Source organism: Sceloporus occidentalis, unplaced genomic scaffold (assembly GCF_023333645.1).
Source record: "Sceloporus occidentalis isolate IW3139 unplaced genomic scaffold, rSceOcc1.0.p SCAF_1, whole genome shotgun sequence".
Taxonomy (NCBI): domain Eukaryota; kingdom Metazoa; phylum Chordata; class Lepidosauria; order Squamata; family Phrynosomatidae; genus Sceloporus; species Sceloporus occidentalis.
In genome coordinates, this window is record NW_028316981.1 from 68,024,895 (window position 1) to 68,050,735 (window position 25,841).

The window sequence follows — 25,841 nt, forward strand, 5'->3', positions numbered from 1 at the left end:
GTATCGTGCCCAGATTATTCAGTCTTTAGAAAAGCAGAACAATGCACTAAGCTTTTCAAGACAAAGAAATCAAAATTAAGTTCCACCTTTTCAGAGTATCAGTATTTATTATCTTCTGGTTTAATATATAAAAAGCAAAATAATCTGTTGGAACAAAATCAGGTACATTTCTGAATTAGATTTTTCTACATTTATTTGTAAATGCCTAGCTCTAGCTTTCTAAGTGATACATCCTAAAATATTATTATCTAGCTTGTTAACACTTGTTACACGATCTATGGATTTTACTCACAAGCATTAATGTTAAACAATTAGTAGTTAATTATAAAACTAAGTGTAAAGTGAAAATAATAAGTAAATAACAAAATTACAAAGTGCTTCTATTGTCATTGATCTAGTTGTTAAAATTGCTGGATATTATTGTGCATTACAGATTATTATATTCTGTTACAAAGATAATTATAATATTAAATAAAAAAAATTATATCCTACAGAAAATGTGTAGTGGCTGAAAATCTTTATGACCAGCCTTAAGAATTTTGATTTTTGTAGCTAAGTTAATTTCTACCATTCATCTTCTTCAAATGACTATGCCTACTGATTGTTCTCCTGAGCTGACATACGTTTAGTTTAATAGCTTAATATTTATGAAGTGACAAACTATGAAATCTGGCAGAAGCTATTACAATCATGGATTTTAAATTATTTGTAGTTGGTTGTCATAGATACATAATGCATGTATATATCACAACATGGTCACATGCCTACTAACACAGAAATACTAACACTTTCCTTAAAATGCAATATGGCTGTGTGTGCGCATATAGTTTCAAGTCACCTGTCAACTTATGGTGAGCTTATGAATTTCATAGGGTTTTCTTATGCAAGGAGGTGGCTTTGTCAATTTCTTCCTCTGAAATGTAGCCTATGGAACCAGGTGTTCCTTGTGGGTCTGCCATCCAAGTACTGACCAGGGCTGGTCCTGCTTAGCTACAGATCACTTAAAATAAATAAAGACTTTGCCACAGACTGTACCTTCAACTTGCATTATAGAATCCACAACTACAAATAATATGCACTCTTAACTAAACATACTATTTTATATTCCAGACACAAAGAGTAATTACGGCCTGTTACAGACAGCCAAAATAAAGCTGCTTCGAGTCACAGTGGAGGTATGGTGTTTCAATGATGCATGCGTCCTAAGAGTCCAGAAGCCACACCAAAGCCATGCTCCAGTCCTTAGGGCTGGAGCATGGCTTTGGCGCGACTTCTGGACTCTTAGGACACGTGCATCATTGAAACACCATACCTCCACTGTGACTCGAAGCAGCTTTATTTTGGCTGTCTGTAACAGGCCTATATGTCAATATATAAAACTTCCTTTTCCCTTTCTTCTTGGTTACTTGATATTTGCATCAGATATGCATTATACTAGCAGAGTTGTCACAATATTTATATCTTGGAAGATTTCTAATTATGCAGGCGTGATGGTTAAAATCCTTTAATAGTCGTAATGTTCAAATTGCATGATTTGGACATTTTGGAAAGTACCATTTCTGCATTAAATAAATCTGCAAGTTCTTTCTCAACCTACTTCAGATGACCAATGCCAAATGGTTATGTATTTTCCAAGTGATTCCCATTGCTTTTAAAACTGCATTCTCTCCAATTATATGGAAATACTTATAATAAATATATAATGGCTGCATCTTATAAGAAAATAGCATGCATTATGATTGTACCTATAATGATTTAATATAAGTAAGGATCAAAGTAGTCATCATCCTCTCTTCCTCTGAGATCCTGATCCTGATCTTGATCAGCATTGTCTTCTTCTGCTTCTTCATATTCTTCTGGTGTTAGGTATCTTCGAAACACTGGAGTTCTCAGTTGTGTTCGTTGGTTGGTACTGATTTTTTGTTCACCATAATAAATACTTTGTATGTGTGGAAAGCAGAAGAAGGCATATGTGCTTATAGGAGCTGTGAGCTTGTTTTGGTCCACTCGTATATAGGTTAAGTGACTGAAGTTCAGCGGATCGATAGAAGGACACATTAGAGTAATATTCATAACTGTAACAAAATAATTATTAATATGTTAAAAAGGTGGGAATAGTCATGCTACAGTTTATAAAACATTAGTTTATCAGCTGGATTCTTGGCAAACTTTGTTATCATTGTGAAGTCGAAGGCTTTCATGGCCAGCATCCATAGTTTTTTGTGGGTTTTTCGGGCTATGTGGCCATGTTCAAGAAGAGTTTCTTCCTGATGTTTTGCCAGCATCTGTGGCTGGCATCTTCTTGAACATGGCCACATAGCCTGAAAAATCCACAAAAAACTTTGTCATCATCTTTATTCAAATAGGAGCTAAATTCTGTATTTTTGTTTTTGTAGTTAATTATAGCTACTAGCTATAATAGTTTGCTACTCAATTTTATTCAGACATGGTAGTATTTGTGAAGAGTCATGGTGAGACCACCATTTCCCATTAACAATGCTAGGTTTAAATCCTGTACCCATTTACCTAAAATTGTTGCTTCTTGTTGTGTGACTTCAAGTTGTTTCTGACTTATGGCAACCTTAAAACGAACCTTTTGTAAGGTTTTCTTGGCAAGATTTGTTCAAAGCAGGTTTGCCATTACCTTCCTCTGTAGCTGAGAGCATATGACTTTCCCAAGGCCACCCAGTGGGTTTCAGAGCCAAAGGTCCTATTAAAATCAATGTGATTCACTTCTGAATGTGCCCATGATTTTAGTAACATTTATGCTTTTGATTTGCTGTTTTAAAAAATAGCTGTGTAAAAACTTGCAGAGGTAGCTGTATTGGCCATTTAACAAATACAAGCAGAAATCCATCAGTGATACCTTTATTGACCAACTGAAATGCTAGGAGCAGGAACCTGCCTGCAAAAGATATCCTCCCCAACATAACATCTTTACTAAGGACTAAAACAACATGTAGGCATCTGACTAACATCTCCAATTGTTTTTTTTCCCTTGTTTGATTTGTAACACCTTGTTTGATGAAGAAGCCTATGGAGCTTTGAAAGCTTGCAACAAGTATATTGTGCATTTTGGTTGGCCAGTAATGGCATCACTGATGGATTTTTGTTTGTATCTGTGTAAAAACTGTATGTTTCAATTTTAAACACTGTAGGAACTTTTGTTTCACGGGCTGTGTCTGAACTGAAAAGCAGTATTCAGGAGTGATGTTCTGCTATTCTGACACTCCTATCAGTGAGAGATGAGATTGATGCTCATTTCAGACATCATGCTGAACTAGAGCTAGGAATGCAGAGGGATCTTGTAGCACCTTTGAGACTAACTTAAAGAAACAAGCTGGTAGTATGAGCTCTCAAAGATTTGAGTTTACTTCATCCAATGCAGTTAGAGTTAGGAATGGCAGATGCAGTTGCTAGAATTAGGAAATTTAACTTGATTTAGCATGGGACTATAGATATTTTATTCCCATATTTTAGTCAGTTAATTAATCCACTAGTTAAAATTGCATATGAATGGAAGCAACGCTTCTGACTCAAAGAGCATATTTAATTTCATATGTTTCTGTTTCTGTTGTTTCCTGCACAAAACCCTTTATCAGATTTTCTTGACATAGAAAATATAGATTTTTCAATTATTATTATGACTCTGGAGATCAGCCATGGAAACCCACTGGGTGACCTTAAGTGAGCCACACACACTGTCATCCCCCAAAACCCTGTGAGAGGGTCACCTTAGGGTCACCATAAATTGGGATAAACTTGAAGTCATACAAGAACAATGGTTATTATTATTATTATTATTATTGCCTTTATGTATTTATATATTTATTTATTAAAATTTCCCCCTCCTTTCAAAATAACACTCCGTTGACTAACTAATAAAGCATTAAGTACTAGTAGGGTGTAGAGATGCAGCTTTATATGTGTATATTATGTAATGATTGTGATTTAACTATGTTGTAACCTGCCTCGAGCAGTGAGGAGAGGAGGGTAAGAAATAAAATTATTATTATTGTTAGTAGTAGTAGTACTTAATATCATAAAATACTCCACTAGTAACAATCTTCCACACTACAATTAGCTATAGACAAAAAGCTAATGTGAGCTTTTTCATCCTATGCTAATTGCAGTATGCTGGATTTCTGCTGAGCATCAGTTGTGGAGTGAAAAGTTAATCTTCCCCGTATGCTGTGGTATTAGTGAAAATATAGAGGGGTGTCCACCTAGTATTAAAATTTTAAAATATTGCTAACAATATGTTTAATATTGTGTGGAGATTTTTCTTAACAGCCTTACTGTTTGAAAATCAGTAATAACTAGGATATTACGGAACATTAAAAAAAAGTTAACTAACCTTCTATTTCATTATCTTCTATGTACAAGTGCTGTAGGCTTCTTGGAATATAGAAGGCTTGCTTCAATTTATTGTGCCCAAGATTGAGTTCCACAAGACTAGAAATATTAAAAGCATTGTGAGGAACCTCTCGTAGACTGTTGTGTGACATCCTTATAGCAAGAAGTTTGGGAAGTTTCTGGAAATAGTTATCTGGAATGAAAGAAACTGAGTTATTTTCAAGGGAAAGGTACATCAGTGAAGATGGTAGTTCAGGAGGCATTGATTGTAGTCTGTTGCTACAGAGGTTGAGTTGCATTAGATTCTTCATATTTGAAAATTGTATTCCTTTGAATTGAGAATCCTCAAGATAGTTGTTGCAGAGGTCAAGCATGGTGAGATTTCCTAAACTTTCTATAGCTCTGCGGTGAAAGCTGGAAATCTGATTGAAACCCAGGATTAAGTGCTCTAAGCTTCTAGGTAGTGGGAATGGGATTTCTTCTAACTGATTGTATTGTAAGTGGAGTTGCACTAAATTGGAGAGTTTGGCAAAGACTCCTGCATCAATCATGTCAGACTTAATTTTGTTATGGCTGAGGTTAATTTCTTTCAAGGCAGTAGCGTTAACAAAGGATTCCAAATGCACTGCTTCAATATCATTATACTGCAAATAGAGTTGTTGGATGTGGGACGGAATGCTTGGTATTTTCTGAAGTTTACGATGATCACAGTACATTGCTATTGGGAAAGTAGGTGGGCAGAAGCATTCTTTGGCACATTCAGTAGGTGTGTTAAAATAAGGAAAGGCATATTCTACACCAGGAATATGGTGGAAAATTGATGGATATTCATGATCTATTTCATTTTCATATTCATCCTCAAAGTCATTGATTTCATATTGACAGAACACCATGACTCCAAAGAGAAGAGGGATAATTAATAATTGGCTTGAGAGCCCCATGTTCAACTTCTGATGTGGTATCCTGTAGAAAGAGAAAAACAATATGAAGTATGTTAATAATAATAAACAAGGCAGTAGACAGGAAATTCCAATACTTGTGCAATTGGCAAGACATTGTCCTTTTTTATTTTGTTTTGTCTAAGGAATAACAAGTGTACAGTTTTGGAACAAACAGTCTTAGACATAGAAACCAAATAGTATCATTTGTGTACACAGCTTGAATCACTAGGTTTAAAACTGAAGAGATCAATCCAGCCCCAAAGTCTTGCAGAGGTAATGTGTAAAGCCACCACAGTGAAACAATTAATTGTGCCCTGAGATTTCATGAAGTTGATTTATATTAAATATCTGTAACATCAGTTCAACCTGCTGCCTGTTCTGAAACCTTCTTTCAGGTAAATTGTTTCTTGGATGGGACAATAAACACAATAAGTATCTGTGTCAGTATTCTGGAATATACATTGAAAACCATTTGTCTCAAAACAAAAATTGTGTTCACAAAAAAGAATGTTTGAATTTTGGTAATGGTTGTGATATAGGAGTAGAAATGCTGACTTGGTTCTGATAGTCTGTATTTTTTCCTCTGACACTCAGTTTTTAAAAAGTTGGTATGTGTTTTATTTCTTTCAGAGTGTATGCATGGAGACACTTAAATTGTAAGAAGTTGCTAAACAGATAATTTCTGAAAGCGAAATGAAGAATGGAGGAAATTACAGTAGCCTATATTTTGTGGTGTTCAGTGGGAAGCAAGAAAAGTAGAGATACTTTGCCACAAAGGAAATTTAGGACCCTTTGGCAGTATGAACAGAGTTAATGTGACCCATTTCTAAGAAAGGACTTCCCAAAAATGTCACAAAGATTTAATGTAGTTTGGTTTCAGAGAATAAAGCCTAAGAGAAAAGATCTGTCAGGATTATACAGACCTCAAAGAAATTATTTTTTTCCACTTTAAAGGACAAATTTCCCACCAGATAGATTATTCATGGTTCAGTTCTGGTGATGGATGGAAAAGCTTTCTGTTTGACTGAGATTAAAACTTCATGCTTGGTTTAGAGACAGAAGGAGCTATTTTTGAAGAGGTTTGTGGAGACAGGAAGGCACAAGGCAGAGAGAGGTCAAAGATTACACTACTCAGACCTGATTTAGGTTTCATTTATTACCTTTTACCAATGACCAAGCAGTAATGAAAAGAAATAACTATCACAGTTATGAACAAACTAAACATATAAGACTACTGAAATAACAATATTAAGTAGGAAAACAGAGATTATCAAAATAGATGAGTTTATAAGAAAAAAATGAGTGCATAGATCACGAAAAGCTATGGAATGCTCTAAAAATAAATAAATAAATGGGAGTGACACTAACCCCCCCCCCCCCCTTCTCTCTCTGGCTTTTCTTCGCAAATGAAGATTCAGGAAGGACACATCCCACGCTTTCTACAAGCGCGTTGATGACTAAAAAGACCAATCCGAGATAAACAAGTACGGTTGCCGAAAGCGCAGCAGAAAGTCTCCTTGAGTGGTGTTTCCGGGTTATGGTTCTTTCTGCATTGTCGTTTCTCTTCTAGACTCGTTTGACGTGAGCTTTCAAAAAAGGCTGAAGCATTGTGGATAGTGCATCTCCATGCCTCCCTATGCGAGGCCAGGGCAGACCATTGTTGGTGACCAATTTGGCCAAGCCTGAGATGTTGTTTCAGGGAGTCCTTGTATCTCTTCTTTGGGGTGCCCCTCTTACGCTGACCCGTGGCGAGTTCACCATAGAATACTATTTTTGGGAGGCGATGGTCCTTCATCCTAGAGACGTGTCCTGCCCAGCGCAGCTGTGTCCTCAATAGCATGGCCTCAATGCTGGTGGTCCCTGCTTGCTCAAGGACAGCAACATTTGTCACATAGTCAGTCCAGTGTATTTTTAGAATTGTGCGTAAACAGTGCTGATGAAAGCGTTCGAGGAGTGATAGGCGTTGGCGATAGGTGACCCATGTTTCAGACCCTTAAAGGAGAATAGACAGTACAATGGCTCTATACACACTGATTTTTGTACTTCGCCTCAAGTGCTTGTTACTCCAGACTCTTTTGTGAAGCCTTCCAAATGCACTATATGCCTTTGCTAATCTGTCATCTATCTCTTTCTCAATCTTGGCGTCTGAGGAGATGATGCTTCCCAGGTAGGTGAACTGTTGAACGGACTTAAGCACAGAATTGCCTACAGTGATGCGGGGATGATGGTGTTCTTCCTGAGGTGCCAGCTGGTAGAGAACTTCCGTTTTCTTCAGACTGACTTCCAGCCCAAAGAGCTCTACAGCTGTTGCAAAGCAAGATGTTAGGCGCTGCAGAGCTGCTTTCGTATGGGCAACGAGGGCAGCATCATCAGCAAAAAGCAGCTCACGGACTAGATAGTTTAGAGTCTTAGTGCGAGCCCTCAGATGGCTTAAGTTAGACAGGCTACCATCAGTAGGGTAGTGTATATTCTTCTTCGAGATCTTTTATAGTCCTGATAAGAAGGCTGCATTTTATAACCCAACCTTTTCAACTTGTAAGTAGAAAATATCAGTACTGCTGTTTTGAATGAGAATATATTTTCTTTTCTTTCCCTCTTGCCTTTCTTTTAGCACATGACCTAGCACTGTAAGGTTTGAAATTTGGGCTTCCTATTTTTACATTGTTTGTTTGTTTCATTGCATGTTATTAGGTCAGATTTCTGTTAAATCATGCTTTGTGTATGCTACTGCCTTCTGTTCAGCCAAACGAAAAAGCTTGCAATTTCTTTCCTTTTTCTTCCCAGGTTTTGAACCTATCTATAGCCTTGATTGGAGCAGGCTTTGTAATGTTTTTTGGCCTCACAGTGTATTTTCTTTTCATAGTGATGTAGACTTTTCTAGTACAGCGCACCCATCCCTTACATGAGGGATCCGTTCTGCCCCCCCTCCCCAAGTAAGGGAAATTCCACGAATGCTCGAGCCCCATTGAAAACAATGGGACTCATGCATGTGGTGCGGTACAGCACAGCGTGGCATGCCATAGGCGCACATATTGCTTTTTCCAGTGCACAGCTTTCAGCATAAGCTGAAAGCCACGTATGTTGCACCCGTGCGTGATGCAAACAAACTGTATTTGTTCAAAATATTGCATTAGTCAAGTTTTAAGTATTTTTATTTGCTGACATTCAACCTTACCTACTGCTGTGAATCCCTCTCCTCCCACTATAGTTTCCCTTAGAACTTATTATGAATTTTGGATTCTTCAGTAAAGAGAGCTTAGAAAACTATAAAGTACTGTGTATAGTTTTAAAAATGTTGTTGAGGTCCAACAACACCTGATGCATCATAGGTTCCCTCCCTACATCTTGTAATAGCCAAATGGCAGATGGATGTATTTAGACCTGCAGTAATTTGACAGTTGCATTACAGTAGAATTAACTGGTTTTTGTCCTAAGAGGACCTATTTTTTTTTTCTTCAATGCCAGCAACTGATCCTTCATGGTAAACACCTTTTGAAATCTGGAAAGTTTTTTTAAAATACAGGTATACGTCATTTAACAAAGTAGATGTGTTGCTGGACATTATTTCTTTAAAAGAAAATTTGGAACCAGAGTTAGAAATAACATGGAGAACAGGTTTTTGCACTACAAAAAATAATAATAGTAAAACAGTTCAATGTATTTCAACCAACTTTTTATTCAAAAAAACAAAACAAAACAAAAAACAAAACCTGAAATGAAACAACTTGGTACATTAGTAAATAAAACTTATGAACCTCATAGAGACCGATTGAAGGTGTCTTCCAAAATGCATCCAGGGGTTACTTTTTCTTTCACAAGCGTCCACTTTTCTTATGAGTTCCATTTTGATGACCAAATGTATAAATTGGGTTCTCTTTATCATGCCAAGGTAGCTGCTGAGACAGCTTGTCTGCTCTTCCATTTTATCTGTTTTGTTTTTCACGCATGCTCAATAAGAGATTTTGGAGGCAGCTGCAATTTTGCTTGGTAGGCAGGCAAACAGGGCTATGGTAGAATCAGCAAGGTGAAATTAGTTTCCAAGTTCAAGCCTTGTTTATTGCAGATATGCTTCTACAATCTGGCAACATAACTGTTTCTCTTGCCCTCTTGTCACTGTCTTTTCAATACCAGGGGCTGCTAAACAACAACCTTCCAGCTTGATAGAGGATGAGGAAGGAAAATGGGCTGACCAGACATTTAAAAGTGATTGTAAAAAGGAACTTTATTGTCCAGAAGCATTTTTTAACTGAGGCATTTCTATAGCTGATACAGCATGGTGTTTACTATTTAAAGAGATTTTTTAAATTGTACTGTGACCAAGCCTTTAGGTATGTCTAAAGTAATTGTTTGGTAAGGATATAAATATTATTTTGTTCTTTCACATGAGAAAATTCCAAACTGCTGTCTGCTGGGAAAGAATTATTTCTGCAAATTGTTCTGTGACTTTTCACATTTGGGGGATTTTCTGACACTATTTTAGGGTTTTGTGGAAGCAGGTCCTCCTGATCTGGGTTATCTTCTCCCAACACCAATTGAGCAGAGCCATGTAAATATGATTCAATCTCTACCCAATTTTCAGGCTGTGAGTGCAGCATTTTCACAACTCCAGATCCACTTGGCTGGCACCACCCCCCTTTTAAAAGAAAGAAGTAAGTTTCAACCTCTCTTTATCATAATTAAGGAACTGTGGACACAGATCCAGAGGACAGCCCCACGTTGTCTTTGGATCATTGAGATGCCTTTTGAGAAGACAGCGGAAGGGGCACAGGAGGGGGTCTCTCTTCAGTGGCTGAGGAAGGGAGAGGCCTCCATCTGGGTAGTGTGTCCTCCAAAGCTTATGGATCCAGAAACTGGAGCAGTTTCAATCCATTGTTCCAAGTCCTATTCTCTGGAGCTGCAGGAAACAAACTTGCTCTATCTTCAATATGACATCCCTTAAATTATTTAAACAGGGCTATCCTATCACCTCTTAACCTTCTTTTCTCCAGGCTAAACATACCCAGCTCCATAGGATACTACTCATAGGGCCTGGTTTCCAGATCCTTCACCATATTAGTCACCTTCCTCTGGATATGCTCCAATTTGTCAACCTCCTTCATGAATTGTGGTGCCCAGAACTGGACACAGTATTCCAGGTGAGCTCTGCAGCAACATAGAATAGAGTGGTACTATTACTGTATTTTCCGACGTATAAGACTTTTTAACCCAGGAAAATCTTCTCAAAAGTCGGGGGTCATCTTATATGCTGGGTGTCGTTCCGAGCCAGACTGGAGAATCTGCGGTTGCCGCATATGGTGGGGAGAGCTCAAAAAACATTTCCCTGGCTCCCTGCCCCACTGTTGAGGCACATTGGGGCTTCCTCACTCTCTCTCTCCCGGGCGTTTGACAGCAGCTTCCCTTGTCTCCGTTTGGTGCCATGGGCTCCCTGCCCAGTTTTGGATGCATTGAGGGGGCTTTCTCCCTCCCTCCCTCAGATGCTTCCCTCCCTCAGGTGCTCGGGTGCCATTTTCGGGGCTCTGTTGGGCTCCGTGGGCTCTCCACCCCGTTGAGGGGCCTTTTCCACATTTAGTTGTCTCTCTCCCTCTCCCTCACAGGCGCTGAGGCTAAATTTTCCCTGCTCCCGTTTGCCTGGGAGACTTTGGGAGTTCCTCTTAAATAAAAATAACACCTTTACCATATAAGAGGGATAGTCTTATACGGTGAGTCTATATTTTAACTGGAAAAGTTGGGGGTCGTCTTATACGCCCGGTCATCTTGTACACCGGAAAATACGGTACTTCTCTCAATCTAAACACTATACTTCTGTTGATGCATAGCTTTTCCAGATGTTTTGTGCAAAACTCTGGCCAAACAAAACTCTTCTTGTTCTTACACAGGCTGACAACCTTATAGATGGTAAAGTACTATGTGTCAAAACAACCTTTCTTATTGAAGGTACAAAAATTTGCAAATACTGTATTTTTTAATCTTCCTGTTTTTTTAAATCATAACTATGATCAATATGTTTGATCCTATCAGTAATACTTCTTGTGGTATTAACATTTGCATTAAAAACCAACAGTAATCTAATGTCTTTCTTCCCTTAACTTCAGATAGCACAATTCAAAGTGTATACTTATTCAAGCAATCAATTCTGGTTTTGTAGATATTTCAAGAAGCCAAGAAGTATGAAGCAGATAATTGAAAGTGCAGGTCTGTGCAGATTTATTTGTAAACAAGTGCCCTTGAACTCAATAGGGCTTACTTTCAAATTGAATATGAGTAGAATAAAGCACTATGTTATTATTATTTTTTCTTTTTTTCTATAGTTAAAAAAACTATTAATGTCACAGACAATCCCTGACAATAATCTTACTTGAGTCCACTGTGGAATTAATATCACTTAAAGTAGAAATTGCTTCTTTAATAACCTGAGTAAAGAGTATTTCTTATGATGTTTCTGATCAGTTCAAAGGGAGACAAGACACTGCATGAGAAAAAATAGATCAAGAAATAACAGCTTAATTTTCTATAATTATAGAATTAGTGTTATGAGAGCATAAGAGATTATTGGTTCCCCTAATGCAGAAAAGTAAAATAAAAACAAATTTGGACTTTAAAATATTTAAATCTGTTGTTATGTACTTAGCTCTTTTTATTGCCAAATATCACAAATCGTGTTTTCTTGTCTTAATGTCAATAATGAGTCCAAGAGGTGTTGTAGTCTCCTAACAGTGCTGAAAGTTAAGATACAAAATTAAAACAAGAAACCAGATGCAAAAAATAACCTAGAGACTGTATTAGAGCTGGAAACATAAACTCTATTTATTTTCTTTTGTTCTACTTCATGCAAATATCTAAATAATAAGTAAAATTAAAATGGATCCCTGATCTTGTTGAGATCATTTCAGAAAATTGATAGCCAATTAAACCTTAATAATATGATGGACCCTTGTTATACGCTGGGGTTTGGTTCCAAGATCCCCTGTGGATAACAAAAACCGTGGATGCTCAAGTCCCATTAAATATAATGACAGTCCTATGTTGTCACTATATTTAATGACAAGCAAAATGGTGTCCCATATAAAAAATGGAAAATCAAGGTTTGGTATTTGAAATTCATACTTTTTTTAACATTTTCAAACCGTGGATGCTTGAATCCATGTATAAAAATCCGTGTATAAGAAGGGCTAACTGTATGATGAAAGAATATATAGATGTTCCTTCTATAACATTTCTGGAAGGTTTTTGTTGTAGAGATACTGTAGTAGGGAAATTTCTGTAAAACATACACTGTATTACAGGTCGTCGTTCCCCCCCCCCCCCCCCCCATTTAGCCACTGCCCATACTACACTTTCCTTTTCTCACACAACCCACAATAAGCAGTTCTACTAGGAAATATGAGGGATCATTTTCTTCCTGGCCATCATCCTTTTCTGCATAGTAATTTTCTCATTTCTTTTCCCCTGAACTTTAATTCCTTCCTCCACTTCCAAAAATTATTAAGAAAATGAGTTTAAATGCTTACATTTCTGTGTTGTTTATTTAAAGCAAGAAGATGAAGCTACTCCTTCTTCCTTCTCTGGCTTGGCTGCTAGACGGACTGTCCACCCACACCCTCCCTTGTGTCAAACCCAGTTTCTTCATGCCTCACGTTTTCCTTATCTATGTTTTGGCCCTGTTATTAGCCTTCTATAGCATAGCATATCTTTCACATTTCTTATTCTTTTTGTTTTGCTATCTGGTGCATTTGAGCTTCTTCTTCTTTTAAATGAAACCCTTTAATGAATGTATTAAAATTAGGGAGTGGGGTGGGGACTTAGAGCATTTTTGAAATGAAAAATGTTGAACTATTAGAACAAATTACGGATTACTACATAAGAAACTCCAATGGCTTGATCTCAGTTCCTCTAAGTCAGTGGTTCCCAACCTTCCTAATGCCGCGACCCTTTAATACAGTTTCTCATGTTGTGGTGACCCCCAACCATAACATTATTTTCATTGCTACATGCAAATATGTGTTTTCCAGTGGTCTTAAGTGACCCCTGTGAAAGGGTCATTTGACCCCCAAAGGGGTCCCGACCCACAGGTTGGGAACCACTGCTCTAAGTAGTAATAATGCAGTTGGGTTTCAACTCCGTACTAAAGCAATGTATTGTACTAGTGAAGCCTGGCAGAATCATACAATTCTGCATAATCTACATTTTCTACATTTTCTGTAGTACTATTTTAGCACACTGTTGTGCCAGCACTACTGGAATGGAAACGAGGCACATTGCTACTCAACTCCTCCCCTCCCTTCCATCCTTTTGTGGGTCCATTTGTACTTGGGTCCATTTGTACAAGGGCTTCCTGAGAAGTGAGGAATGAACTGTGCCACAGCAAAGTGTCCTAACAACACAGTCTGTATTCTTCTATTAACTGGAATTGTATATAAACGTAGGATCAGGCTGAAAATATGTGACATTTTGCATAATTTGCCTTTGCTTGGTGTCCCGTTCCCCCACTTTCCTATTTAAGAAAAATGATCAGGACCATATTAAGGGATTGCCACACCACTTTCTGGATTCACCAGTAATTCAACCAGTGTATAAATGAATTACAATATATTCTGTTACAGGGTCTAACCATTATTTTCTTTTACCTCAGAGCTATGCTTATGGAAAACAAATCTCATTTAATGTTACTACTGATAAAACTGTGCAACAAATTATTTTAAAATATGAATTGGGAGTATTTTCCAAATCTATATAAATCAGAGTTAATAAATTTGCATCATAATCTGAAGAACATTATATATAAATGTGAATAAATAACAGTGTTAGTTTCCTACCTGAAAATGGGTAGTTTTCGACCAGTAAATATGCCACAGGCTCTAGAAAGTATCAGATGGTGATGTTCTTAAAATCCATATTGTCAATATAAAGATTATTTACTTCTGGTTATAAGTATGTGATGAAATGTAATTTGCTGTGTAAGGTCCTGGAGAGGTTTTGAGATGATGTTTGTTGCACAGAATAGTTTCTGGAAATAAGGGTATCGTTTTATTCTAGTGAAATTATGTGGCTTAACTTTCTTTCTCTAATTTTTGGTTTGAGGTGTGGTAGGAATTTCCTTCACATGAAGGGGTGGTTGAAGATTATTTTTAACATCATCCATCAAACTGTTTGTTTTACTGTCATTGCCAGTTCTTATGTTTTTTAAAATTTGTTTACTCTCTGAAAATCCATTAAAACTGTATTACTATCAAGTCTTAGATTTCCCCCCCCCAATGTGTTTAAATTATTAAACATCTGTCATTCTACTTGTAAACTGAATTTTATAGCTCATGCTCTTAAACATGAATCCTATCATATTTTTGATTACTATCCCTATCATTTTTGATTACTGCATATGGATGATTTGAAGCTGAATGTGTAAAGTGGCTTAATTTGAATGCAATTGCCACAATCCAGTAGCATGTGGAATTAAGTGCAGCTACATTGCAATCCTTTGTATGCTTCCTCAGAAGTAAGTTTTACTGCACTCAGTGAGGCTTTGTTGTTTATGTGCTATCAAGTTAGCTTCAACACATCTGATCCTATAAGTAACAGACCTCTTAGGGTTTATTTTATGATCATCCCTGCTCAGGTCTTGCAATCTCAGGATCATGGGTTCCTTTATCGAGTCAATACATTTTGCTTCCTCTTTTCTTATTGCATTCCATTTTTCCATGCGTTATATTTTCCCGTGGGTCTTGACTTCTCTTTTCTAGAAAAGAGCTAACATCTGGCGTCCCCCAAGGCGCCATCTTGTCCCCCATGCTGTTTTACACTTACATGAAACCGCTGGGAGAGATCATCCTGAGACATGGGGAGCGGGGTTATCAGTACACTGATGACACCCAAATATGCTTCTCTATGTCTCTGACTGTTTCAGTGACTAAGGATGACATCTCCCCTCTGAATCCCTGCCTTGAGTCGGTAATGGGCTGGATGAGGAAAAACAAACTCAGGCTGAATCCAGAGAAAATGGAGGTACTTGCCATAGGATCTTTAGGCCTGAGGAAGGAAATTTGTCAACCACTCCTAGACGGGGTCACACTTCCCCTGAAAGATGACATTTGCAGTTTGGGAGTACTTCTGATCCGTCTCTACAGTTATCATCTCAAGTGGATGTGACGGCCAGAAATGCTTGGTACCAACTTCGGTTGATACGCCAACTGCGTCCTTACCTCGACCGAAAGGACCTTGAAGCTGTGGTACATGCTCTCGTAATCTTTCGTCTTGCTTTCTGCAATGCGCTGTACATGAGGCTACCCTTATATCAAGTTCAGAAGCTTCAACTAGTACAAAACATGGCAGCCAGACTGTTCACCGGATCTTCAAGGTTTGACCATATAACACCAATTTTGAAAGATACGTCTCTACGTTTGTCATCTCAAGTAGATGCCACGGCTTAGAAGTGCTTGGTATCAACTTTGGTTGATACGCCAACTGCAACCCTACCTTGACCGAAAGGACCTTCAAGCTGTAGTACATCCTCTGGTAATCTCTTATCTTGATTTCTGCAATGCACTCTACATGGGGCTACCCTTGTATCAAGTTCGGAAGCTCCAGTTAGTGCAAAATGCGGCAGCCAGGTTGGTCACCGGATCCTCGAGATTTGACCACATAACACCTATTCTGAAAGATCTACACTGGCTTCCAATTAGCTTCCGGGCACAATACAAGGTGTTGGTTATTACCTTTACAGCCCTACATGGCTTGGGCCCGAGTTACTTACAGGAACGCATCTCCCTATACAATCCACCCTGCACTCTTAGAACAAATGGGAAGAAATTGTTAGAGGTACCAGCATCTAAATATGTTTCTACTTCCCAAAAAGCATTTAGTATAGCTTCCCCCAGACTATGGAATGGACTCCCAGAGGAGATCCGCCTTGCTACATCCCTGGAAACTTTCACGAAGGCGGTTAAGACAGAGATTTTTCGACGTGCATACCCACCTGACCTTCTATGAATTACAGACTGTTTCTGTATGGAATGAGAGCATCTGATCCCATGATTGTTGATTTTATGTTTTTAACTGTGGTTTTAACTTGTGTGGTAATAACAATGTAATGTTTTAATTGTATTTTTAAAACTCTGCTGTGATCCCACCTTGATCCAATTGGGCAAGGCGGGAAGATATATATAAACTCTATTATTATTATATTATTATGATGTGACCAAAGTATGATAGGCTTAGTTTAGTGATTTTGACTTCCAATTAGAATTCAGGCTTAATTTGCTCCAAGACCCATTTATTGATCTTTAGACAATCCATGGTTTCAAGTGAGTTGATCCCCCCCCCCCCCCCCGGTAATTTCTTTCCTGTCCACATCTATATCTATATAGAGAAATTGGAAATACTGTGGTATGGATTATTCTAACTTTGGTGTGCAGTTATGTATCTTTATACTTGAAGATTTTATCTAATTCCTTCATTAGTCTTGTCTTCCTCATATTCAGCTGTAATTTGGTATCCATGGAGGGTCCTGGAGCCAACCGCCAACAGATACCAAGAGTCCACTGTACATATGTCTTATATACATATTACTATATGCACAGCAAGGAAAGAAACAGTAAGGACTGCAAGATTATGGTGATGATGGACTGTATATCTTGTCTTTTAGCCAAACTTGAGACTCAAGCTAGTTTACAATTTAAAATAGGTTCAATAGAGCTAAAATTATGCAAAGGTCAGGATTAAGATAGAATAATACTAGGTTCACAATATTAAACCAATTTAACACCTACATTTAAAAAGAATTAAAAGCAGTTAAAAGCAGCTCAAAAAACTATGGATGCCAGCAATGAAAGCTTTCGACTTCACATTGGAAATCTCTACGAGGAGAAGCTGTTTCAAGACACCTGGAGACTGGAAAAACTCCGGACCAGGAAAGCACATCTACTCTGCTCACTAACTTTCCTGCTACGCTGCAGAGACACAGACACCATACCATAATTTCTCACAGCAAAAAGGATATATACCCAACTCCTTTCCAGGCTAGCATTTTATGAATATGCCAGCCACAGATGCTGGCGAAATGTCAGGAAGAAACTCTTCTAGAACATGGATGGCCACATAGCCCGAAAAACCCACAAAAAACTATAGTTCAAAGTTTATCTATCACCTAGTGGCTTGACAACATTTGGATCCCTCTAGTACTGGAGAAATTGATATTTAAACATCACTTTACTTTTAAGGACACATGGATAATACATACATCTTATTTAAATTCTGAATCTGGAAACCTTTGTGGTGGTCACTTCTGGGTATAGATTGTTGTTTCGGTTGTTTTTGCTTGCAATTGTCTGGTTGTATTTTAAACCATTTTAAACCATTAGATATTTTCTCTAGGAAGGGGAAAAAGAGTAGGGGATAATCTCTTGTTGTCCTATATAAATTTTAATTAGAAAAGTAGGATAGTCTTTATCTCAAGCCTGTGCCTCTCATATCAAATGATCTGTACAAGGTTAACAGTAGGATCATATTTGAGTTAACTGTAAGCTGAGATATTGAGATTTTTTTTCATTATCTACAGAACCTAGAATCATAGAATCATAGAATTGTAGAGTTGGAAGAGACCACAAGGGCCATCCAGTCCAACCCCCTGCCATGCAGGAAATCACAATCAAAGCATCCCCAACAGATGGCCATCCAGCCTCTGTTTGAAGACCTCTAAGGAAGGAGACTCCACAACACTTCGAGGGAGTTTATTCTACTGTTGAACAGCCTTTACTGTCAGGAAGTTCCTCCTAATGTTGAGGTGGAATCTCTTTTCCTGCAGCTTGCATCCATTGCTCCAGGTCCTAGTCTCTGGAGCAGCAGAAAACATGCTTGCTCCCTCCTCAATATGACATCCTTTCAAATATTTAAACAGGGCTATCATATCACCTCTTAACCTTCTCTTCTCCAGGCTAAACATCCCCAGCTCCCTAAGTCGTTCCTCATAGGGCATGGTTTCCAGACCTTTCACCATTTTAGTCGCTCTCCTTTGGACACAGTCCAGTTTCTCATTGTCCTTTTTTAATTGTGGTGCCCAGAACTGGACACAGTATTCCAGGTGGGGCCTGACCAGAGCAGAATAGAGTGGCACTATTACTTCCCTGGATCTAGACACTATACTTTTATTGATGCAGCCTAAAATCGCATTGGCCTTGTTAGCTGCCACATCACACTGTTGACTCATGTTCAACTTGTGGTCTACTTGGACTCCTAGATCCCTAGATGGTAAATCACAAGAAACAAACGCGAAGGGGAGATAATAAATTGATACAGAAGTCAGATCTGGCTTTGAGGGTACAGTCTTGGTTGCATCTCTTTTGGATTACTGTAATGTGCTGTGTGTGAGGTTGCCTTTGAAAAGTACTCAGAAACTTAAATTGGCCCAATATGGCTACAGCCAGGTTGCTAACAGGAGCTATCTATAAGGGCGAATACAGCTCTATTGTTGTGACAGTTCCATTGGCTGTCGGTCCTTTTCCGGGCATAATTCAAAGTGCTGGTTTTGACCTATAAAGCCCTATATGTCCTGGTTCCAGGTTATTTGAAGGATCATATCTCCATGTATGAGCCCATTACAGTGTTATCATCTGGAGAGGTCCTTCTCTCTGTCCCACCATCCTTTCAAGCTTGTTTGGTGGGAAGAAGGAAGAGGACCTTCTTGGTGACTGTTCCCACACTTTGAAACATTGGGGTGAAACAGACCACCCAAAAGGGGCAGATTGGGACCTCGTTGGAGCCATTCAGCCCAAAGCCATGGAAGCTGCATGATTGTGGCCCCAGTCTGGCCCATCACTGCTGTTTCAAAGCGGCATCTGAAAGGGAATGGTTTTTTACCACTCCTTTTCAGGGAGCTTTTCTGGGTTGGGGTGTCTTGGTAGTAGCTTGGGGGCGGCTTGGGGACATACGTCATGTGATCACCATGCCCACAAGCCACCCAGAAGCAAGCTTTTTTCACCTGCCTGTTTTGGGCCCAATTAAATCATTTCCCAGCTAAACTTCACTAAGCACATGGCTCTAGGGCAAATATGCCTGCTTACACATCACTAAACAACATGCCAACATTAGAGAGAGCCTGACTGAAACTGATCCAAACAAATCAAATAGGCAGCTAATGACCCTTTTGGCTTGGTCTCCACATTAATTGTTATACAAATTGGAGGCAGTTTATCACAGCAGGCGCTTATCTCTGGATGGACTGTCCAACAGATGAGGATTAAATAGCCTACAAACCTCTGGAACATCTCCAGTGGAAGACATTGAGCAGATGTAACATTAGTAGTGAGGGAGGCAAACACTTTGTACTGCTGCAACAACAATGTTTTAGGTCTTCAAATCAGCTATCTGTGTTTACCTGGATACAACTTGGTTTTTCACATTTTGCAGTCTGTACTGATCTTTCATGACAATTCATCTCTAACTCCTTTATAAACAAGGAAGATAGCAATGTGGAGGAGAGGATTTGCCATTTCTGTGGTGAAAACTACTAATTTGCTCCCATGGAGAGACATTTCTTTTAAATTCCCACACTTATTAAATTATTATTATTATTATTATTATTATTATTATTATTATTATTAACTGCATTCCCTCTTCAGCAGCTCAGAAACATTACTCAGCCTTTAGTTTGTTTATATCCAGAATATCTAACCATTTTTATTGTGCATTGCTATATAATATAATGTAAACATGAATACAATATGTGTGTGCGCGCGCACATGCGCACGTCTTCAAATCACCTATTAACTTATGGCCACACCATAAATTTCATAGTGTTTTCTTAAGCAAGTCATATTCAGAAGTAATTTTGCCTGTTCCTTCCTCTGAAATACAGCCTATAGCACCCGGTATTCCTTGCTGGTCTCTCAAGATCTAACCAGGGCTAACCCTGCTGAGCTTCCAGGATCAGGCAGGATCTGGAATCTTTAGGGTATTTAGACCCTCTTCTGAATACATCCATTCCCTTCATAAGCTGTAAGGGGAAACTGGGAGTTTGTGTAATAGCTGGAAAAGGTCTAGGGTCTGGAGGAAGTCTCTGTCCGGCAGCCATGGAACCATGGAGGATATAGTCTGCCTCTGAGTAGAAGGAAAATGATTCATGAATGGGAGTGTTATAAACATGGATGGTGTACAGCTTCGGGTGTCTAAAGCCTAGAAAATACCCACAGGAAAAATGGTGATTATTCAGCTATTGTGAACTTAGTTGTGATCCTTTGTGGACTAAATTAGGTCAGGGGATAGCCCTATAAGTGCAGGAAGGCACATTATTTTAGGAAGCAAAGATCCTGAGTACGTTCAGTGCACCCGCGTCATACGTGGGCACGCTATACGCGGCTTTCAGCATATGCTGAAAGCAATGCCGGAAGAATTAATGGTGCGTGTGCCACACTGCTGGCACAAGCCCCATTGTTTTTAATGGGGCTGCACCTTATACAGTATTTCTTTTATGCAGGGGGGTCCGGAACAGATCCCCCATGTAAGGGAAGGGCCCACTGTACTTATAAATGAATTTTCATTCTGAATACAACAAAAGTGGGGAATGTCCAGTTATCCTAAGCATAGTTTTTGTGGGTTTTTCGGGCTATGTGGCACTGTTCTAGAAGAGTTTATTCCTGGTGTTTCACCTGCATCTGTGGCTGGCATCTTTTGAGAATGCTGAATATCCCAAGCATGGTTTTCAATATGAGTGTTAGAGGGTAGTTGAATCTTTGGTTTTTCATAAAATAAATAAATAAGTCCAACCATTTTTTAATTTAAATTTTTATTATTATTATTTTGATTAGAACCTGCTTCCTGGTAGTATATAATAGAATGAAGATCCTAATTTCATATCTTAAATAGCTACTTTTGCTTTGGGATGGGAAAATGGGAAAACAAATGAAGATTTTGACTGTTCTGATAAGATGAAAGGTGTTCTGTGAATGTTGGACTTCCTGCCATGGTGTGGTTGAATAGGATAATGGAAAGCAGGGATCCCTCATAGTGATTAACTGTTAGAATAAAACAAACATTTAAAAGAATTAAATGTGGGTTGGGAGATGGAATTGAAAAAGGAAAATCCTGAATCAGAATGGTTGAAAATATGGAGTTTGCCCCCCTCCAATCCACATTAATCCTCATAAAGGCAAACATTTTAAAAATGCCACACAGATGGTATCTCAGTAGTGTGGAATTAGCTAGGATCACAAAAACCACTTCACACAAGTATTGGAGAGGGTGCAGCACTAAGTGGACCTAGATACTGTACATATGTGGTTAGAATATCCTAAAATAAATAAGTTCTGGTCTGATATAGTAGACATCTCCAAAATAATAAAACAAAGGGTGAATTTTTGCCCAGGACTACTACAATGGGTCCTTGGTATCCACTGGTGTTTGGTGTGTGTGTGTGTGTGTGTGTGTGTGTGTGTATTCAAACCATGGATGCTTCAATCCATGGATAAAAAATCTGTAGATATGGAGCACTGACTATGTTTCTCTCACTATTCCTTGCACAAAACAAAATACTGAAACACAAAGTTTTTATCACCTTTCTTATAACAATAGCCAGATTGGAAATTGCTAAGAATTGGAAAACAGGTGAACTTTTAATAGAAAATTGGTGGAGGAAAACTTTGGCTGATGGAGAAACTAATAGACAATGTAAGAAAGTCAAAAGGACAAAATGGGGGAAAAAAACTCATTTACTAATAGTTCTTTTCCATATAGTATATCAAAAATAATTCACAACAGATACAACCTGCACCACATCAAGATTCAACCGTGCTAGTATCTGATTATCATTAGTATGTGATTAATTCTCTGGACCTTTTTAACTTTTTTAAATACCCTTCTTCTGTATAATCAGATCTTTATTTATTTATTTATTTATTTATTTATTTATTTCAAGGATTTATATCCTGCCTTTCCTGAGTTATCTGAAAGCAGATCGAAACCCCATGTCTGCTCAGCCCACTCCCAAGGCGGGTGAACACCCATGGGACACACCATGCTATGTCAAGCCATGCTACATGGTTTTGTTGTTGTTGTTGTTGCCGCCTCCCCACCATGCATTGCACAAACACACTACTTGCAACCGAATTACTTCTTATCACTCAGATGCTATTCCATTGGACAGCCACCTGTATGATTCACCACACAGTTTCACATGAGAATCACCACTTATACAATGCATCGGGGCATCGGTGTGCCCAGTGATACATTGGCAAAACATGGAGGTCCCACATGCATGCCCCCTTCACCCCATGCCCCCCTGTTGGACTGTCTGGTTTGTGCATGTTGCAATTATATCCATTTCATTATTGGCGATTGCCTTTTTGCTTTGCCACAGTTCTGTACTGCATATGCTGTTGAACTGTTTATATGCCGGTGCATTCATTCTCATTTTCCGCCTTGAGTCAGAGTATCCCAGCTTCTTTTTTACTCCAATTTTTAGCCCCGGAGTGCGACTTAATTTCCCTTTCCACCCTGTTTCACCTTGTGCATCATCTAAGCACCCCACCTTCAAAGTGGTTAGAAGCTGCTTTATTTAGCCAGTGTGGACTATCCCTCTGTCTTGCATCTTGAGAAGAAGAGAAGCTTTCTGACCATCTCTGAAATTCAAGATAAAGCCATAGCAAAGCTAGACCTTCTAAAAGAATAGTTGCAAGCACAAAAATGGTGGGTTACAAAGTCAGAATGTATGAATTCAGTGTGACTACGCCATCTGCAAATCAGTAATTCATTTCACCCCTGGGACTTTTCAGTCTGGATGTACTCTATACTGGTTAATATATTTAGCTACAAGAGTGAAGCACTGTTAACAAGTCCAATGCTTACATTCTAAAAAAGAAAAAAAAAATACATAACCTACTCACCTACTTGAGAGGAATGAAAATAAAGCAGTTTTTGCTATGTAAAACATGGAACCAGCACAAGTATTGGACTGAAAATATTGAAGAAATAATACAGTTTTATAGAGTTATATTGAGAAACTACAGTCTGTATGTACCTTTCTTAGATTACTTTGAATTTTACAGGAGAAATTTTCCATGCTTATTTGATACAATCATTTCCAGAAACTACTAAGGCAGCTGTCATGTTTCATTGAAGCCTGCTTTGTGCAATGTAGCTGAATTAAGAACTTGTCTTCTAGAATAAGTGTAATCTTTATTAATGTAGGATCATGTAAAATCCAGGGAAGTATAGTCTACCCTTTGATCTTTCCCAGCAGCAATATAGTTAATAACTCTTAAATTAATTTGTACTGATATGTCCACATTTTGTAAACAAACTGTAACAAGATTCCTGGCAGCATATGCTGCTGAACTAATTTTTATGGGATATTTGTCAAGGTTTGTGCTGGCCAGCTGGAATATTTGGATAATTTTTTCAGCTTTGTCTATTTAGAAGTTTGTTATTCCCCCCCCCCCCATTTTTTTCAGGTTTTTATCTATTAATATGAACATTATACTTTTAAATGTGGCATAGTATGAGCAATGTTTGATGATTGAACATGTAAGGTAAATGTTACAAGCTTCTTTCCAGATTGTTTGAGACACTGGAATGTGATACGTGGCATTTGGAGTTGAAGCCAGTTGTTCACTTACTGTAGAACTTTTCCATATGTTTCCTGTTAGCAGCTTTGTTCTCAAACCTAGAGTCTTCCCAGAAACAAATAGAAAGCAGATTCCTCGGCTGTACTGAACACAAATGAATGCAAAAAGTGCTCTCAGTGTCTTTCAGTTGTATAACTTGATTTCATAAAGTGTATACAATAATAGTTCAGAAAAACAAAAGTATAGAAATGGCTCTTGAATGATATTATTCTCTTGCACTGGTCAATCACTGGTGCTGTAGCCCTTTAGTCATTCTGGAGCAATATACTATTTAACTTTCCCCCCAAAATAACAGGCAAGTATTAGCATTTGCATAAATTAGAAAAGCAGGAGAAAATTTGAAAATGAGAGAACATTTTTTTCTTACTACATTAATTGTAGATTTACAGCACGATTGTAGACCTGTCAACTCAAGTCCAAAACACACTGCAGAAATAATCCAATTTGAGACCGCTTTAACTGCTCTGGCTCAGTGTTAGGGAATCCTGAGAACTGTAATTCATTAGGGCACCATAGCTCTCTGACAGAGGCTAAATGTCTTACCAAACTACAATTCCCAGAACTCCCTAGCTTTGAGCCAAGGTAGTTAAAGTGGTCTCAAACTGGATTATTTCTGCAATGTGTTTTGGACCTCAGATGTGATTTCATTTGAGTTCAGAGCAACTTCCTCTGTAATTAGCCAGGATAGGACTGCATCACTAAATAAGTTAAACTACTGGGGTACAGTCCTGCTCCTACTAGCCAGTAGTTCACAAGCTTTTTCTCAGACCGAGACAGTGGAATTGGATGAATCACTGAAGTTTTCCTAATCACATGCCTTCAGCAATTTTGAAATGGGTATGTTGAGTCAGTTTTTGTTACTGTAGTTTACTTTGGCTTTTTTCTCTTGTTGGGTAAAGCAGTAAAGAGACTTACTCTACTGCTCAAAGAGCATTTATAGCTTATTTTTATAGCAAGAGTATGTGCCATGATGCAATGGTATGAAGTAAGTGAAAGTACTTGCCATCTGGCTGCATGTTACTGTAGTGCCCTTACACATTTGGTAAAATATGTTGCCAGATTTTTAGGTAATTATAATACCACTGCTGGAGATAGGCAGCCAGAAATCTTTTTATGCCAAAACTGATAATTTAATATAAAGATTCCATATGATTGTGCACTAGTACAAAATATTGTAAACTCAGTATGATGCACATGGTCACTTCTCCTGCAGTACTCTCTGATGCCCAAAACATGTTCTGGAGTGTTTTCTAGGTCTATGGAGGTGGTTTTGTACATCTTTGGGCACTATAGCATGGAAGGGGAAAATTGTACCTCATCCATTTATGCTGGATTTCACTCATTTATTATCAGAAATCTACTGTTGGAATACAGCCTTTATGGTCTTGTGCATTACAATTGCTGGGTTTACTGTAAAGTGAAAGAGCTAATTTTCTTGGGCAAAAGGAAATCCACACAGAAAATCAATTGTTAAAATGTGTTAAAGTTGTAAAAACCCCTCAGTGACGTAAAATAGAAATCAGTTAATGATGGTCTTCATCAAATGTAACTATCTGTGGTATGTGGCACATATAATAATTTATATATTAACATATGAGTACTGTTATACTATGCAGAAATCTTAGATGCTATGTATTTTTTATAGTTCTTTTGCTGGCCAGCTGTAAATGTTAAGCAGAGAACCTCCCTTCCTGATTTTTATCCATAATTGGAAAACTTCAAAGGATAAGCAACTGTACTTTCAGATATTATGTTGGTTTCATTCCCCTTGATGGAAGTAGGAAACTCATGACTTTTCTCCATCCTTCTTCTGGGAGACTAACAATGCATTAGATTTAAAGGAAATAATTTAGAGAACAAGATGAATATGCAGCAGAAGACAGGATGACATGTTTTTCACTTATTATTTCTTACCTCAAAGTGTCCTGTACGCCCTCAT

The 25,841-nt window shown here is 38.2% G+C and overlaps 2 protein-coding genes across 9 annotated transcripts in view; one reads left to right on the forward strand and one right to left on the reverse strand.

Moving 5' to 3' along the window:
* The window catches only part of CENPP (centromere protein P), a 264,711-nt gene that overhangs the window by 99,235 nt on the left and 139,635 nt on the right, over positions 1-25,841 (forward strand). The gene's annotated exons all lie outside the window — the stretch shown is intronic.
* Positions 1,443-8,777, reverse strand: LOC149321527 (osteomodulin-like). Its single transcript, XM_089523657.1, has 3 exons — positions 8,743-8,777; positions 4,358-5,331; positions 1,443-2,075 (listed from the first exon to the last, which is right to left on the reverse strand). Exons 1-3 carry the CDS (start codon positions 8,775-8,777, stop codon positions 1,756-1,758), a joined length of 1,329 nt encoding a protein of 442 aa, XP_089379783.1. The 3' UTR covers positions 1,443-1,755.